The 18,354-nt window shown below is 37.2% G+C and overlaps 1 protein-coding gene across 3 annotated transcripts in view; it reads right to left on the reverse strand.

Moving 5' to 3' along the window:
- LOC136880507 (RNA-binding protein Ro60) overlaps positions 1-18,354 on the reverse strand; it is a 193,697-nt gene that overhangs the window by 139,160 nt on the left and 36,183 nt on the right. For all 3 annotated transcript variants that reach the window (XM_067153306.2, XM_067153308.2, XM_067153307.2), the window contains exon 4: positions 15,559-15,711. In XM_067153306.2, coding sequence (XP_067009407.2) covers positions 15,559-15,711 — 153 coding nt within the window. The remainder of the gene's footprint in view (positions 1-15,558; positions 15,712-18,354) is intronic.

Raw genomic sequence — 18,354 nt, forward strand, 5'->3', positions numbered from 1 at the left:
TTTTCATTCATATCACTGTTATCACTAAAATTATCTTCGTTGATACATTATTCACTCATTAAAAATTCACATGCACCCCTACTCAAGGATTCTGTGTCACTTTTTTCGCCCATATTCAGCTCAGTTTCAATATACGCGATATTCAATCCCGCCATGTTTACGGACAAAACAGCTGACTCGCGCTCGCGGAAGTTCAAGACCGTTGCCTAGGCAACGTCAAGACAGATTATCTCTCTTCCTTTATTTCCTAAGACTTGTAGATTGCACTGCGTGTTCATGAATGCCTTATAAACACTTCACTGATGAGAAAAATAAAAAACTACCGCACTGATCGCAGACGAATGCAGACAATGCAGCCGGGCGCTTTCGGGCGCTAAGGACCGGAAGGCTAAATGAACAGTCGGGCGCTTTCGGGCGCTAAGGGCCGGAAAGGGTTAAGAGGAGTTTCTAAAAACAAATTACCTATGTTTCTTTACATTTACAGGAGATTCCAAATACCACTCTTTATATGTCTGTAACATTCTACGTTTCTCAGATATTCTGTAGACGTAGTCTTTCAAAATATTCACCCCAATTTGTCAATCCTGTTTAACCGCCATTAATTGGATTTTCCAAAAACAAAAAAATACGCGTTTCTTTATTTTTAAAGGAGATCCCACATACAAATTTTCAGGTCTGTAACATCTTCAGTTTCTGAGATATAAGTATCCTCATTAAAGGCATTCAACCCCTGTTTCACTCCTCCTATTGGGATTTTCCGAAAACAAAAAATGTTTTCTAATTTTTAAAGGAGATTCTTAATACCAATTTTTACATCTGTAAACTTTTAAAGTTTTAAGATGTAGATACACTCATTTTAAAAATTCACCCCCATTTTCACCTCCCATTATTTGGATTTTCCCAAAAAGGAAAAAAATACCTGTTTGTTTATTTTAAAAGTAGATCCCAAATACCAATTTTCAGGTCTGTAATATCTTCAGGTTCTGAAATATAAGTATCCTCATTAAAGGCATTCAACCCCTTTTTTCACCCCTTTTCAGCCCTCCTATTGGGATTTTCTGAAAACAAAAAAATGTGTTTCTTTATTTTTAATGAAGATTCTAAATACCAATTTTTACATCCGTAAACTTTCAAAGTTTTGAGACATGGATACGCTCATTTTAAATTTTCACCCCCCTTTTCACGCCCTTAACGATGGAATATCCCAAAATTCTCTCTTAGCGAGCACCTACATCTTAATATGAATGTATCCCCAAAATTTTACTTCTTTATGTCCAGTAGTTTTGGCTCGGCGATGATGAATCAGTCAGTCAGTCAGTCAGTCAGTCAGTCAGTCAGTCAGGACAAGTTATTTTATATATATATAGATTAGCAGCAAGGAGGGGTTTCTCATCTGGCTTGGAGGAAAAATTTGCCTCCAAATCAGTGTTTTCCCCTCGCCGGTGTAGTGACCGATTTTTCTGATTCATTGGGTACTCCTATTAAACAGATGAGTAAAACTGCATAGTTTTTCCCTGGGACTATGCTATTCGCCCCCTCCCCCTCTGAAATTAAAGAGTGTTCGCGGCTCATGGCTGTCTGCGGCCTGGTCGTCCCAGATCTGGAACTTTGGACTGTTAGATCGGCAGCGTAGTACCGTTCGTAAAAAGTGAGAAATAGTATGATTTTTTTGTTTGTTCGAGTTTTCATATGACAGCATTGCCTTTAATGGTGACATTCCTACTGGCATCGTGTAATAACCCATGTTTATTTAAGTAGGGAAAACCACTGAGATAGTCTTTCTGAGGATGTAAAAAGGCAGGTGGAGAGTGAGCGTCTGCCATTATAATGAAAACTCCCCAACTTGATTGTGACTGATGGTAGGCAAGAGGGCCTACTATTAAAATAAAATTTCCCTAACCCAGTCTTCACATAAGATGTTTGGTGACTTCCCCGTCGCGTTTCCACAGTAACGTTAAGAGTTATGAAATTTCATACAATCTTACAACGTGCACACTACCTAACCTACTATTCTGTATACAATGTAGAATTCCGTAGTGCAGCAGGGGTACATCAGCTAATACTATATTTGGAACCATCTGTGATGGAGATTGCAGTCTAAAAGTCATTGGTGGAACTAGAAGATAACTTGGCAGACTCTTTGCAGTGGTGGAAGATACATTCACTCCAGCTTCTACATTTTGCACAGATAATGAAAAAATTGCTTTGCATTCCAGCTACTTCCAGTTCCCAGCGATTGTGTTCAGTGATTCTGAGAAGGGTAGCCCTTTTTTCTGAACATGTCAACATACTGACATTTCTGAAATCCTGGAGCAAAGAGGTGTGCCTGTAAGTAACTGTCAACTTGATAGTTTCAAATTTTTGTATCACTGAATCATCAATATTGAAATATACACACATACATCTTCATTATAGATTATTATTCCTTTCAGCGTTCAATCTGCAAGCCTCTGTGAATTTACTAATTGCCACCACAATCCTCTATTTGTAACTAATGCTGTGGCCTCTTTTAGTTCTATATCTCAAAGTGTTCAAATCGTTAGAAAACTGAGTCTAACCACTGTCATCTAGGTCTCACTCCACTCCTCTTACCCTCCATAACAGAGACCATTATTCTCCTAGGTAACCCATCTTCCTCCATTCGCCTCACATGACCCCACCACCGAAACCGGTTAATGCGAACAGCTTCATCCATCGAGATCACTCCTAACTTAGGCTTTATCTCCTCATTCTTGCTACTTTCATGTCTGTTACTTCTAACTTATGAATAAGATATCCTTAGTCCACTTAGCTTTCACTCCCTCAAAGCAAAGTTGGTCTGAAAACAAAATGATGTAAAGATAGTTTCATCTGGGACCTGACTTCCTTCTTATAGGAGGAACTTGTGCTGGCAGGGTTTTAATTCCTAGCCTTTCTGGTCAGCACTAGTACAATACTAAGCAAGGTAGTACGTTTCCATGAAAGTACACAGTTTTGAATAGGAGTGGAAGAGATTCTTGCCTGGTTTACTGCCCTGAGAAGGGCAGCCCTTCTTTTTCTGAACATGTCAACATATTGACATGTCTGAAATCCTGGAGCAAAGAGGTGTACCTGTAAGTAACTGTCAACTTGATAGTTTCAATAACAATAATTGTTAAAAAATGAGATGAAATTCGTATCGTCATATGAACTTTCGATTTTAGACTTTTGCCCCTAGATTACTCTCTGCGCCACCCCCCACTATGAGGACCACTGCCCTAATCCATGACAGAACATAGGGCTAAAAACTATTTTGTTAATTAATGATTCAGTCAAAATATCTTAGAATTCTTTGCAAAATTAGAAGAAAACTTAGGAGTGGGTTCCCAGAGAAACAACACTAAAGCAGCAGTAACAAATTTGAAAGAGCAATCAACATTATGTCTCCAAATGCTGTACAAAATTATGGAGGTAATTCATTTTTTGGAAGGCTCTTCCTATGCCACGATTTTTATCATTCATCTTAAATTACAAAATTGTCTAATTCTGCAAAAAACAGAAACATTACAGTAAACTTTTTTCCTCCAGTGAAAAGACATTGACAATGTGAGATGGACAGCATATAATGGAATGATGGTAAATGGGGTGAAAGTACCTCACGGTGATCACAGTTAAATACTTACAGTAGGTGTTAATTCTAAGGAAAGACCATTAAGGTAATCACATTAACAAGTTTGTAAATAAAGGTTAAAGATCTCTTGACATGGTTATGAGCATATTTAGTTATTGCAGTAAGGATGTGAAGAAGAGGGTGTTTGAGTCATTAGTAAGACCCCAATTAAAGTATGGTCAAGCATATGGGACCCACACCAGGATTACTTGATACAAGAACTAGAAAAGTTCAAAGGAAGGAAGCATGATTTGTTCAGAGTGATTCCTGACAAAAGAGTAGTGTCACGAAAATGTTGCAAACTTTGTGCTGGAAAAACTTAGAGTAAGGAGATGAGCTACTCGACTAAGCAGTATATTCCAAGATATAGATGGAGAGATGGCATGGAATGACATAAGCAGATGAATAAGTTTGAGTGGAACTTTTGACAGTAGGAAAGATCAAGATTGGGGCAAATTTTCATTTATAGGAAGAGAAATTAGGGACTGAAATAACCTATCAAGGGAAATGATCAATAAATTTCCAAGTTATTTGAAAACATTTAAGAAAAGACTAGTGGCCGAGTGCATCAACCTCGATTATTGTAATCGAGTTTAAAATTGCCACTAATCTCCGTTTATAGTCACTTACAGTGATCAATCCCGATTATGGCCTTAAACCCCGATTTAAACTTAACTGGTTAAATTCCTGCATTTAAGAATGCTAAACAATGATTAGCAGCAAAACTTCAAAATGGAGGCAAGGTTTGTAGACAATTGTAAAGACGAGTTATTGTATCTACAATATCGAGTAGGCTATACTAGTAATCCGGGAGACATTATAGCGATAGTTGAGAGAAGTAACCCTTTTGAAGAACGGAATGAGAAAAATTCCATCTTGAAATGAACTGTGTTATTTTTGCTACAACAAATTCGCAATCAGGTGGATTTCCCGATGCAAAACAAAAAAATACTGTTTCTGCAGTAAACAGGCTACTGACTGTTCTGAGATATTACACTGCAGGTGCTTTTAATATTGTAATAGGAGATACTGCTGGAATACACATTAAAAAAATACTGCAGCCAGGATTATTCATGGCATACAGTAAGTAACCTTATAGCTTCTCTCAGCAACAGATATATGTACTTTCCAAGAACAGATAGTCAAAGAAAAAAGATGAGTTCATGGAAGGATTTTATAACATAGCCAGATTTCCTGGAGTGATTGGAGCTATCGACAGGTTACTTTATGCAACATAATTGCAAGGAGGTTGCCAGGTAGGTCTTTTTCAAGTACAAACATTAGTGCCAGCACAAATAAAAATGCAGTATTATGATCCATTAATATATATATATATATACATACATACACACAGTAAAACCTGCCTTAATGGACACCTCTCACCGACGGACACCCCTCATTGGCAGACGATTTTCTAGGTCCGTAATTAAACACCATGTTGTGTATGAATAATTTACCCCTCTTATACGGACACCCTTTTTCACGGACATGGACACACAATAGCCACCAGAAACTCCAATTAAACCTCTCCTAATGGACACTTTCTTTTTAAAAAAAATACTGTTGTTGTGTCCTGTACAGTATGTATTCGCTTACTTTTTGTACAGGTGGTACTTCCAAGAATCGCAGACACCATAACTTTTGGTCCAGGCTATACACATTCTTGGAAGGCAACACTAAGCTACGCTATCACTTCCGAAAGTTGTGTGATCTGACCTGCTCGACAGCACTGGAATTCGTACCTTCACTGTCAGGTTACTTTTCATTGACTCGTGGGCTTTTAATGTGTTCAGTTTTACATTAGTAAGTTGGTGTAAACTTGGCTCTGAGGAAGTTTTTAACTCTAAAAGAAAAGGTAGGCATAATAGACTATCATAAACGTGAGAAGTGTGATGTGCGTAAACAGTCCGAAGTGTTCAAGATTGGAAAAAACACAGGCAGCTGAAATTGTGAAAAAGCAAGAGGAACTAGTGAAAGAATGGCATTTAAATACCAACCAACAGTGCATTAAACTGTTTCAAAGTGGTAGTGGAGCTCTCATTGACCAGGCAACACCAGAGTGGTTCACTAAAATAAGAAGTCAGAATGTCCCTGTGTCTGGACCAACGATACAAGCAAAAGCGTTTGAATTCACGGCAAAATTAGGTATTGGAGATTTCAAAGCCTTGAATGGCTGGCTAGAAAGATTCAGAAAGCAACATGGTACCAACTTCAGAGTGATTTGCGGAGAATTATCCAATGTTAATATGGAGATTGTTGAAAACTGGCGAGAAAAAATACCTTCAAACATAGGTGGGTATGCTCCGGTAAATATTTTGAATGCCGATGAAACTGGATTATTTTTCCGTGCTTTACCAGACAAAACTTTGTGTTTCAAAGGAAATTGTTGTACTGGTGGAAAAGTTGCGAAAGAATGTCTTACAGTCTTGCTAAGTGCAAGTATGAGTGGAGAAGGGGAGAAGCCCCTTGTGATAGGAAACACTGCAAAAGGTGTTTTAAAAATATGGAGATAAAGTTTGGCAGTGAATGGAAAGAGAATAGGAAAGCATGGATGACCAGAGAAATAATGACAAAGTGGCTAGGACAAATGGACAAATGGCCAGAAGTGAAAAGTTTCGTTATTCCTCAATAATGCAGCATCACATCCGGATACAATTAAGTAGCAGAATGTGAAGATCGTCTTTTTCCCACCAAATGTAACATCAGTTTCTCAGCCGCTTGACCAAGGAGTGATTCAGAACTTCAAGGTTATGTACAGTGATGAAGCACATATTATCAGAACTTAACGGAAATTAAGTAACCCTTCAAACACTGACAAAGGGACTGAATGTTCTCCAAGCAATTTCATGGATAACCAATGCATGGAAAAATGTTACAGCCTCAACAATTCTTAACTGCTTTCTGAAAGCTGGGTTTCCCCCTAGTGGTGGACATCCCAAAATAGAATCGGATACCCTTCCTGACAGCATGGAAACAACACAACAGTTGATCAATACAGCAGGTTACAGTGTACAAGTGAACACCTATATCGAATGATTTAGATAATCCAACAGAGTGTGACAGTGCAGACATGAAAATAATTCTTCAGTCAATCCAAGGGAAGGACAGAAATGAAGATTCCGACGAAAGCGGGAGTGAAGGTGATGCTAATGATGACTTTGAAGAAAATATGGAAATTAATGTGCTGCCAATAACCTTGTACAGTGAGGTTCTCAGCTTTGTTAAGTGACTGAAAGATTTCTATTATAAACAAAACGATGAAAAAGGTGTAAATTTGACCCAGGATTTAATTGCACATAGTGAAAATATCATTGCTAAACCGAAATGGACAAAACAAACGAACATTAAGGATTTTTCAAGTGCTAATGCTTTACTGTACTGTGCTAGAGATTGCTACATCTACATACTGATTTAACATTTCAAAAACTCGTATGTTCTTAATTTGAACATGGTGAACGGTAATAGTGTACAGTGTGCACGATAAAGGTTTCCATAGAAGTGTTTTTGTCTCTTTAATACAGAATATCGCAGCTGCAGCAGCCCAACTACAACTTTCTCATGCGATTACAGTGCAGTATATTGTATAATACAGTATACAATTAAAGGTACATTTGCGAGAATTGTTAACACATACAATACATGGGTTATTGTGTACCAACTTATGTTTAATGGTACCAGTTTCATAACCTCTCTCGGGTGGTCACCCCTTCATAACGGACATTTCTTTTTCGGTCCCGAAGGTGTCCGTTATAGAGAGGTTTTACTGTATAAGTTTTTTTTTAATATTTTACCCGTAGTAACTGCACAAATACAAGAAAAGGAATTTTAGCCCTGCACTAACAAAACCATTACAGCGTAAACAAACATAACACCTAAACATGAATATTCATTTTTAACATTCATATTTTGCAAATATTTTAGCTTCTCTTTTTAATACTGCCATTTTGCTTTTTTTATTTCATTTTCTTTCTGATGGTCTTTTCTCATAAATTTGATTTGTTGGTCTAACACAAGAATTCTCTTTTCACAGGAATACATATTTTATTTTTTTGGAGACACACCTACTTTCTTCTTCGGCAGGCTGGAAAAGATCTTTTATGAATTTGGAACAGAAAATGACATTCCAGAAGATACTGGCTGTGGTTCATTTGGTTCACTTTGTAGTGAAGCCAAAATCTGTAGGCCTATCTTGTCCACTGTTTGATCAGTTACATCTATTACATCTACAGAAATTCTCTTTTCGAGTGGGGAGCTTATTTCTGAAAAAATAATAGAGAGACATTTCCAATGACAATGATAATAGAATTAGAAACCGCAAAGTGAATATGACCAGATGTTCAACATCACGATACGTAAATGTATTATTTTTCAAGTAAGTAATAATTTATTACATCATATTTACATAGCGAGAATTACCTTCTGTTCCCGCTCCCTGATATACTACATCATTGTTATTGAGGGCACAATTGGAGCCATGATGTTTACTGTCATTTTGGAATTAAAAGCCTTAAAAATAACTCCCATCAGTTTTATTCAAATTTGCTTTCTCATCTGTACATATCTTTCTTGCTTTTCTTTTCACAGTTTCAAAGCACTTTTAAATATTTGTAGTCTTGAGAAACAATAACTTGTAACATAATAATAATAATAAAAAGAATGGAGTGATTTTAATTAATGGTAATATATACTGAATAAATATGCTCACCATAAATTGAATTGAATTCATTTTAAATCATTTTCCAGGTCTCCAGTTTCTTTTTTGTAATAATTCCATCAGTCATCTTGTTTACAATAACACTTCAGTTTCACAACTAATTCTGTCAAGATGTCTGTCTTGAAATCAGAATAATTTGCACATATCTTCCTTGTCTTATCTTCCATTCTGAACCATTTGTCCATGTGTGCACCTTCAATATGATTGTATAAGTTGTAACCACGCAAACAATTGCAAAACAAAATGCAAGTGAGTGTGTTCAGTATTGTATTCTTGTGAAAAATGTTTATGCTCACTGATTAAATCCACTGATGAATAAACATGATTAAGTAATCGGTAATTACGGTTGGTGCACCACAATCTTCTTAAACAAAGGTTACAATTTAAACAGATATTAAGTTACCTGTGATTAGCAGTTCATTGAAATTGATGCATTTGGCCATAGGTAAACAATTGACATATTGTAATATGCCACCTGGGCAACAGCCCTAAATGCAGATCAATGACTGAAGTTATTTTGATTCATAATCCAGTCATCCAGTACACCGATTTTAAAGAGTATCTGGCGCTGTGTTTTCCAGGTACTGCATTATTTTGTATGTTAAGTGTGAACATGTTCAGACATGCAACTGATTTTGAAACGTGGGAAGCTTTTAGTAACCTTTCCCATTTCCTAAAGTGCATTCCCTTCTGCTTAGGCTTGCATTGTAACCAATTATCTGGTTTTCACATTCCTTTTCCATAAAGTGGGTACTGAATACCCTGAGTTAACTCATTATCAGAGAAACAAAGATGGGATAAAAACAAAATAAGGGAGAAAATTTTCATGCTAGGGAATAGTTGCTGGTACTGCCATTGAATAGGGTGTATGAAATATCCCTCTGCAACAATCACGTACATCCATAAATATAGCACGTTGTAACCGTCCAGGCTTCTCCAGCCCTACTAATTTAATATATCATTTTACGCGATATCATTTGATATCAAGTTTATCCGCCATCGGCAATTATTCGTAATAACATATTTATTCTACGACAAGCATTTGTAAATAAGGTTTTTGCAATCATATTGTATATATTATAACATCATTTATTATTTATTATTATATTATGAAAGATAGGAATTTATTATGTATTGGATTTGGTTAACCCCTTAAGAGGGGAGCTCAGTACACACTAGCTCACTCTTAGGTGGGGAGCGATTTCCCTGATTGAAGAATATATTTAATTACTTGATTAAAAACAATCTTAGACTAAAATGAACTATTGAAGGGCCAAAAGAGAAATATTTACTTGAATATAATGTATTTAATTCTTGAAAAATTTTATTATTTTAATTTTTCAATACTTTGTGCAAAAACATACTAAGTGCTTTCACACTGTGATATCGAGACTGCTTCTTCCTAACAGCAAAGCTCTGGTTTTTGTTTATACAATAACTTTCACCTGAATATTTTAGGCAGGTTACTATCAATCTCTGCCTGGAAATAAATGTTTCTGTATATGTAAATTGTAGATTTACAAAGTTTACATATACTTAAAAGATGTGCAATGGAATAAATTATAATACTCACGAAATTTTCTGTTATCTTGGTTTGAGCTTTCGAGGGATCAAGTTTATATAGCCTCCCTACAATTACTAAGTGACATAAACAGACTACAATACAGGTAATATTTACAGTATTTACAGTCTTCACAGTGTTATGTCTTTTACAGCTGTTCATTATGATACACACGGAAGCAGGTCATGTTATATAACCTGTCTCGCCTTCGCATAATTTATATAATTCCATTCCTAAACGCGATCGTTTTCTTGTTATGTAAACTTTACACCCTAGCCATCCTTTCCATAGCAAGAGGTTCTCATCAATTGACATTTTGCCATCAGGGTATAAGCTTCCGAAAATTTTGCTAACAGGTGGTCAAATACTGGATTTATCTCGTATATTTTTGGAGGAAGTTTTGCATTATTCACTTCATTGTCAGAGATATGTATAAAGCTGTGGAGGAAAATCTATTTCCAAGAAAAACCAAAAAGAAATTATGAACGTTAAAGTCAAAAAGGGAATTATTGACTCCGACCACCACCTATCTCTTGTTAAAGTAAAGTTTCAACCCAACAGGAAGAAAACCAAAACAATCAGAAACCCAAGAATCGACCCTGAATTTCTGAGACAGAACTCAGACAATTTCCTTGCGAATATCTCCAACGATGCTCCTTCAAACTGGCTAGAACTCAAGGACACACTCTTGAAAGCTTCAAAAAACATCAGCAATCCCCCAAGGAAACGCAAACACAGGTGGTGGAATGACACCTGTGACAAGGCCATAGAAGTCAGAATTAGGTCCTGGCTAAACTGGAGTTCCCATAAAACTGGTCAAAATCGTGATGAATTCTTCAAAACACAGAAACAAACCTCAAAAATCATCAGATCTGAAAAACGAAAATATGATCAAAACAGACTGGTAGAAATAGAAGAAGATTTCAAGAAAAACAATACACGGAACTTCTACAGAACATTCAGAGAAGAATTATCCAATTACCAGGCACCTAGTCTCTGTTTCAAACGTACAGATGGGACTTTGGAAACAAGTAATAAGGGAAATTGTGAACTCCTAGCAAACCATTTCATGGACCTTTTAAACTGTGAATCTCCAAAGGAACAATTCACCTATGAAAAACCAACACCTAATCCAAATTCAGAACCCCCCACATTACAAGAAGTCAAACAAATAATCAGAGATTTAAAAGACAACAAAGCACCAGGAGAATATGGAATAATCGCTGAAATGTTGAAAATTGGTGGTGACAAACTGGCCCAGAGTATTCAAAAAATCTTACAGGACATTTGGTTTTCTGAAGAAATTCCGGAGGATTGGAAATGTGCATTGATTCACCCGCTTCACAAGAAAGGAGACAAATCAGATATTAATAACTACAGAGGAATTTCTCTCCTCTCACTCGTATATAAAATCTTCTCTAAAGCTCTACTTAATAGATTAGAGAAACAAACAGACCACCTGATCGGAGATTATCAGGCTGGATTCCGAAAAGGGAGATCCTGCGCAGAACAAATCATAAACCTAAAAACCATACTACAGATTTGCAAAACCAAACAAACAGTAATCACCTTTGTTGACTTCAAAAAAGCGTATGATTCCATAGATCGGCAGACCCTGTTCAACATACTAGAGGAATTTCAAGTCGACAGGAAAACGAGGGAATTGATTAAACAAACTCTGACCAACACAACATCAAAAGTTAAGTTCTTGGGAGAAATTTCTGAACCGTTCGAAATCAGAACTGGCGTCCGACAGAGAGATGGACTATCCTCACTACTATTCAATTTAGTTTTGGAAAAAGTGATTCGTGAATGGAGAAAAGAAACTAAAGGTATAAACATTGGCAGACTTCTTAAAGACAAAATTCACCTTGACTGCTTAGCTTTCACAGATGATCTTGCGATCCTTTCGAACAACAGACAAGAAGCAATCCAATCCATAGAAAAATTGAATGAAATAGCCGCAAAAACCGGACTTCAAATTTCATTTGAAAAGACGCAGTTTATGGAAGGAACTAAATCAAGATTCGACAATCAACCATTAATCACCAATTGTGGAATAATTTCCCAAGTAGACAAATTCAAGTATCTAGGTGAAATTATTCAGCCAGCAGGGTTAAATCAGGAAGCTAACAAAGAAAGAACTGCTAAACTGCAAAGGGCTTACAAAATCACATGAAACAGATACAACAAAAGATGTATATCAAAAAATGCAAAATTACGACACTACAATACAGTCATCAAACCAGAGGCACTTTATGCATCTGAAACACTGATCATTGGCGGCAGGTCACAAATGAAAAGCATTGAGAAACAAGAGAGGAAAATTCTCAGAAAAATCCTAGGACCAAAGTTCGAAAATGGAATTTGGATGAAAAAGAAACCACACGAAATTTTTCAATTCACAGAAAAAATCACAGATACCATCAGAAAGAGACGACTAAAATTCTACGGACACCTACACAGAATGGATAACAACAGGCTGACAAAGAAAATTCTAAATCTAGCTCTAACCCTGAAAATCCGCAACAATTGGTTAGCAGAAATTCATGAAGATCTACAAGAAATGGGTATTGAAGACGAAACCATTCAAGATAGAATAAAATTTAGAAGCTTAGTAAACAAACATAAATTTGCAGAGAAACCAACAAGAAAAAATACAGGCTGGACAGAAACACGCAGAAAGGAACACAGTGAAAAAATGAAGAGATATTGGGAAGAAAAGAAGAAGAAACATTGTGGAAAATAAGTTCAAACGCGCTCCACAGCTGGGCACAACGAATAAAAAAAAAAAATGTTATTGGCTTCACGTCCTACTAACTACTTTTACGGTTTTCAGAGACACTGAGGTGCCGGAATTTAGTCCCGCTGAAGTTCTTTTGTATGCCAGTAAATCTGCTTACAAGAGGCCGACGTATTTGAGCACCTTCAAATACCACCGGTCTGAGCCAGAATCGAACCTGCCAAGCTGGTGTCCGGAGGCCGGCCAGGCCACTCAATCTGGCGAGAAAAAATCTCTTCTGTGTCATCAGCTCATAGAAAATAGGCGTAGTGAACAAACGATTGCGAGAAATAATGTCCTAATTTAGGTTTCTGTACAATCCCCTACGGCAACAATATGGCCATAAGAAGCTTTATTTCGTCCTTATTTGTTCGGACACGGTCTTGATCTCGATTCCTACCTTTCGTCTTACTAAACTGGGTTTTATGTGCGATTTCCTGCTCGGCATCTTTTGTCTGTTCAACTATGTTCTGGCATATCTCGTCATAAAAAAGTAATTAAAATATTTCGCGCAGTTTTCTTTTCCCTAAAATCACTCTCATTACATCATGATGGAAATTTAGATCAAAGCGGGAATTTCTTTGTTCATTTTCAGTATAAGTTGATGAAGAACTTGCAATGGTTGGATTGTAATCAGTATTATCGTCACAACTGTCACTGTCATGATCGCTACTTGAACTGGAATCGAACATGTCGTCTCTTTTGCGACTGCTGAACATTTGCATCAGCTACGAGCCTGGAGTACTTATTCCAGGTAATTTCCTGTCACTTACAAATTCCCCTTCGGCAGAACTTACTTCACTAATACCACAATTCTCCCCACTAAATTCCAACGTTTCGTTTATCATGACCCATAAATAATCTTCCTCTAACAGTGCGGGGGGGGGGGGGGGGGGGGGCGGTAATTCGTTACAGATACTTTAGCGGGAAAAAATGTAAGAAAAAGGATCGAATAGAACCTTCGTCTCAGCAGTTTGGGCGGAAATCACAAAGTATTACGGATGCGTACGATAATAAAATGTCGTGTAACTCGCGATAAACACACACTCCAGTCGTGAAGGACGGGGATAATAAATCAAGTCACAGTTCTAAAATGTCATCAGAGATGTCTTTTCAGTGTCATAATCACTAGAAATCCCTTCAACAGCAATATTATTACATCCAAGGGACGATTAGGCGGTGAGCTAAAGCTTCAGCACGGAGCTATTAGGCCTTAGGTCGTTCTTGCCCGGACGTCAGTTGCGATCTTTATGTTGCAACTCATGGATGACACATAGGTATTCGGAGAACATAGTTGAAAAAATTCACATCAGAGGGCAGCCTCATCCGGAATACGCTGCTGAAAAGAAAATAAACCTCTGCAGGCAGGCAAATGAGAAAAAAATACAATTTGAATCGGCGGATATATCCGCGTTCCCCACCGAGCAAGTGACTTGTAGCCGCGGATCTCGCCGCATCGCCCACCCAACGGGTTAATATGTTGAAATCTTGTTGTTGTCATTTCATCTCATATTTGTGTATACGGAGAAGGTTATTCTTGAGCGTGGAAAATTACATGACTCATGGGTTTAACTCATGAGCCAAGGCTAGTAAACAGCGACCCGCGCGCGAGGCTTGCAAGCTGGTCAACTACATCATCGCCACGCCTACTGGACTTGTCAAGAAAGAAGAGAAGGGGAGTTGATAAATCGATCTACGAATCGGATACTTCGTTGTATATGAGTTTTGAGATTGAACTGTTACCAAGAGTGGGGGTGAGCCCGGATATATAGAGATTCTCACCACGAGAACGGCACTTAACAACCTAACTACAACTTCTACTGTGAACCTAACTACTACTTCTGCTGTCATCTGATCTACTATTAGAACATCTACTGTGAACGACGTTACTGATTTTTGAAACAGTGTTTCGTCGCTCCGCGACATAGTTACTTTTGTACAATGTGTTATCGCTTCGATACAGTACTTAGATGCGGTTATGTTATCGGATCTGCGTGAGACGAAACAAGCTTACGGCTTGTGTTATATTCAGTAAATCTTCTGGATGAAGAACTATGTTTAGTTCAAGTCTACGGAATTTGGTACAAGTCTGTACCGTATAAATATTATAGCTCAGTTGGATTGAGATTTCTACTAATATGGAAAAATTCATATCTCTGAATTTTCTCCTCATACGATCAACGCTGATCAGTTTTTACAAGTATAGGGCCAATGTCTAATTTTAATAGACTAGGCTATTAGGGAGTGCTAGTCCAGATAGCCCGTACCACATCAGAGAAGGAAGGAAGGATGTCCATGGAGCCAATTCTACATCGAGAAGAAGTGAACGAGTAACCACGGAAACCCGATGACTTCAACGAAAGCTGCAATTGGTGAGCTTCAATTAGATAAAGCAAGCAATTAGTAAATTCAGTAACGTAAATTCTAAATCCCTCCACGCTTTAAGGAACTTTTACGATTCATCTCATTTTTTTTGTATAATAAATTCATTTGTATTTTATATTGCGTTAATTTTTTTTCTTCAGCGATACTTAATGGTTAATTATTTAAAATCCTACCCCTGTGATTTAAGTATAAGTCTCTATGCTAGTAAATATAAATTTTGGTTTACAGTTTTGTTTAAAACTAACCCTGGTGCCCAAACATCACATAGAGAAATGGGAAACCGTGGAATGTTAATTGTTTCTATTTGCGTGGCAATTTGCGGGCAAGCCACAAATAGTTTATTTGATATTCATGTGTCCCAAGGTAATAACTTTCATCTCCCCAAGTGTCTTGATGAGGAGAGCGAACAGTTACAACGTGAAGTTCTGAAACATTTTAAAACCTCTGATATTATCTATATTGACAAAATAAATATGTTACAAACTTACCAACATCCTCAGTGGCAGGATGAGCCAGTTTTAAGATGTCTTTATGAGACCACAAGTACATGCTGCGATATCGAGTTGCACACTCAGCCAATTGTAGAGGTTCCTGGTTTAAGTACCAATCATTCACCACTCGTCGCCATCCATGACCCCAGCCTAAGTTTTAAATAAAATTTCAACATAAGCTTCAAGTATTTTCTTAAAACTCAAAGAGACAGTTATGCATTTGCATGAACACACAACACAATAATATGCAGGATAATCAGACAATAAGTTTCCCTGTTATTTCCAGAGAATGCACAGAACTGGTGGGCTGTCATCGTGTTATATTTACAAAGGCATCCTTCCATGTCAATGCAAATGGTGCGGCGATGATGCCAGTCGTTCCGAGATGTGTTGAATTATGCAAGACCTGGGCGCCCAGCAACTGGTATAGGAAACAAGATCATTACTGGGCAAGATAATAGGCTGATTCAACAAGAAACACATACAATTGTGGATCACACCACCACTGAAGTTTCTATCGACCATGGACCAGCTCCCAAAATCGTCAATAGCTTCCTGGGACCTGTTTCTTAAAACTCGAGTAAAATACTCAAGTAGCTTACAATAGCAGAATTTTTTTTGTTTTTAGAGTTCATTTTTATGTTTCATAAATATTTTTCCATCAAAGTAAAATAAGATTACTATTTTCATAGTAGATTAGGTGTAGTATGGTATTCTGAAGTTATAGGACCTAAGTCATTGACTCGCTGCTCCAGAGAGCCACCCTACTCTAGGAGGGCCAAACTGAGTATCAACTCATGTTTACTTGTGGAACTGAGACATGGGTATTAGGTAAAGCAAATGAGAGAAAATGACTTAGGAAAGTTCTGAGCAAAATATTTTGACCAAATAAAACAGAACATGGATGGGGTATTAGGACAGTTAAGTTGATAAACAAGCATGGTCTCTATGACAGTTATCAATAACTCAGAGCAAAATACCTTTGGAGCCAGCCTCCATGGCACCATAAAGAGGCATGAGCAACTCTGTGAACGGAGTTAAAAGTTCATGACATCATGCATACTGAAGCTCTGTGGTGATCCATGTTATGCCACATAAAAGCCCAGTGAGTAAAAAAAACTTTCATTCACCATGGAATATTACCAACTCAAAAAGAGATATCAAATGTGTGTTCCTTTAAGAAGAATGGGTAAACATATTCACAAATTGTATTTTCATGGGGAAATAAATATGACAAGTGTCCCAAAGCCTTGGTCTATAAACTTAACGAAAAATTTATTCAGGAAATATTACATAATGATTTTTCCTTTTATATGAATAATTTTCTTGCAGGGTTATACTCTGTAACCTGTATCTGGTTATTCCACATAATCTATACCCAACAACAACAACAATAATAATAATAATAATAATAATAATAATAATAATAATAATAATAATAATATGCACAAACAAATTTTTATGGTGGCATCATCTCCATGTGGGGTTACTGCAAGTACTGCCTCTGCGTGCATGAAGCCTATCTGCTGCTCCATTCTCACTTACTAGCAAGTGGAGCAAGTAGTGCATGCATTTTATGTGAATATATCTGCAAAAGATACCATTTAAGCAAGTGGAATATCTCATTCCACTTAACTTGTCCCTAGCATCTCGAGCAGTGGACGTCTCTCTTTACTGAAGTTGGTATCTTCGATTGGGCAAGGCTTCTATGATATGAGCGAGACAATGTACAGAAATTCTATACTTCTTATTCCGAAAATTCCCAGGAATAAATAAGCGACTCAGAACCCTTTGACAAGATTTCAAATGTCCATTTACTAATGTGGGTAAAATGAAAGAATGGAACACCGCTCATACGATGTTAGACCAAATATGGGTGGAAATCTTACCACACTTTGAAGAACAGTGTATTTCCTCAAAAAACATAGCTAAAATTATAGAGTTCATTTTTTTCCTTCCTGCCTCGAACTGCACCAATTAAAAGAATGTTCCCTATTATGAACAAATCACTACATGTATAGTAAATTTTATGACAATTTTGGCAAATCATAGATTGTTGCGAGCTATACACATGGATGATGATGATGATGCTTGTTGTTCAAAGGGGCCTAACAACTAGGTCATTGGCCTGTTGATGATGATGATGATGATGATGATACTTGGTGTTTAAAGGGGCCTAACATCTAGATCATCGGCCCTAAATGGTACAACATGAGACGAAATGTGTAATGAAAAATTAAAAGTCCAAAATCCTCCACCGATCAGAATTCAAAACGCGAGGACGAAGAATTAATGGATGGAAATGAATTTAAAACAATCAGTGGATCCGACCCGCAATGCCTCACATTCACAGAAACTGACGTAAAACAAGAGTATTACTGACCAAGGGACTGCTTCTATAGCATATTACTGAATTGATGATACTTGCAGCCTAAAGGGGTCCAAAATCCAAGTCAGCCGCCCCTCATAATGGTACTTATCGCTAGGAAAGAAGAACCATGGTATTGCGGTACTAATCAAAAGTAGCGCAGACTCGCGGTATTCCACACATTATGGTACTACTCACAGGTAATGAAATTTGCACATGTAATACAGACCTACGGTGATTCGCACATTGCAGTGCCATTTACAGGCAACGCTTCTATGATATGAGCGAGACAATGTACAGAAATTCTATACTTCTTATTCCGAAAATTCCCAGGAATAAATAAGCGACTCAGAACCTTTTGACAAGATTTCAAATGTCCATTTACTAATGTGGGTAAAATGAAAGAATGGAACACTAACCACAGG

This window comes from Anabrus simplex, chromosome 1 (assembly GCF_040414725.1).
Source record: "Anabrus simplex isolate iqAnaSimp1 chromosome 1, ASM4041472v1, whole genome shotgun sequence".
Lineage (NCBI taxonomy): Eukaryota > Metazoa > Arthropoda > Insecta > Orthoptera > Tettigoniidae > Anabrus > Anabrus simplex.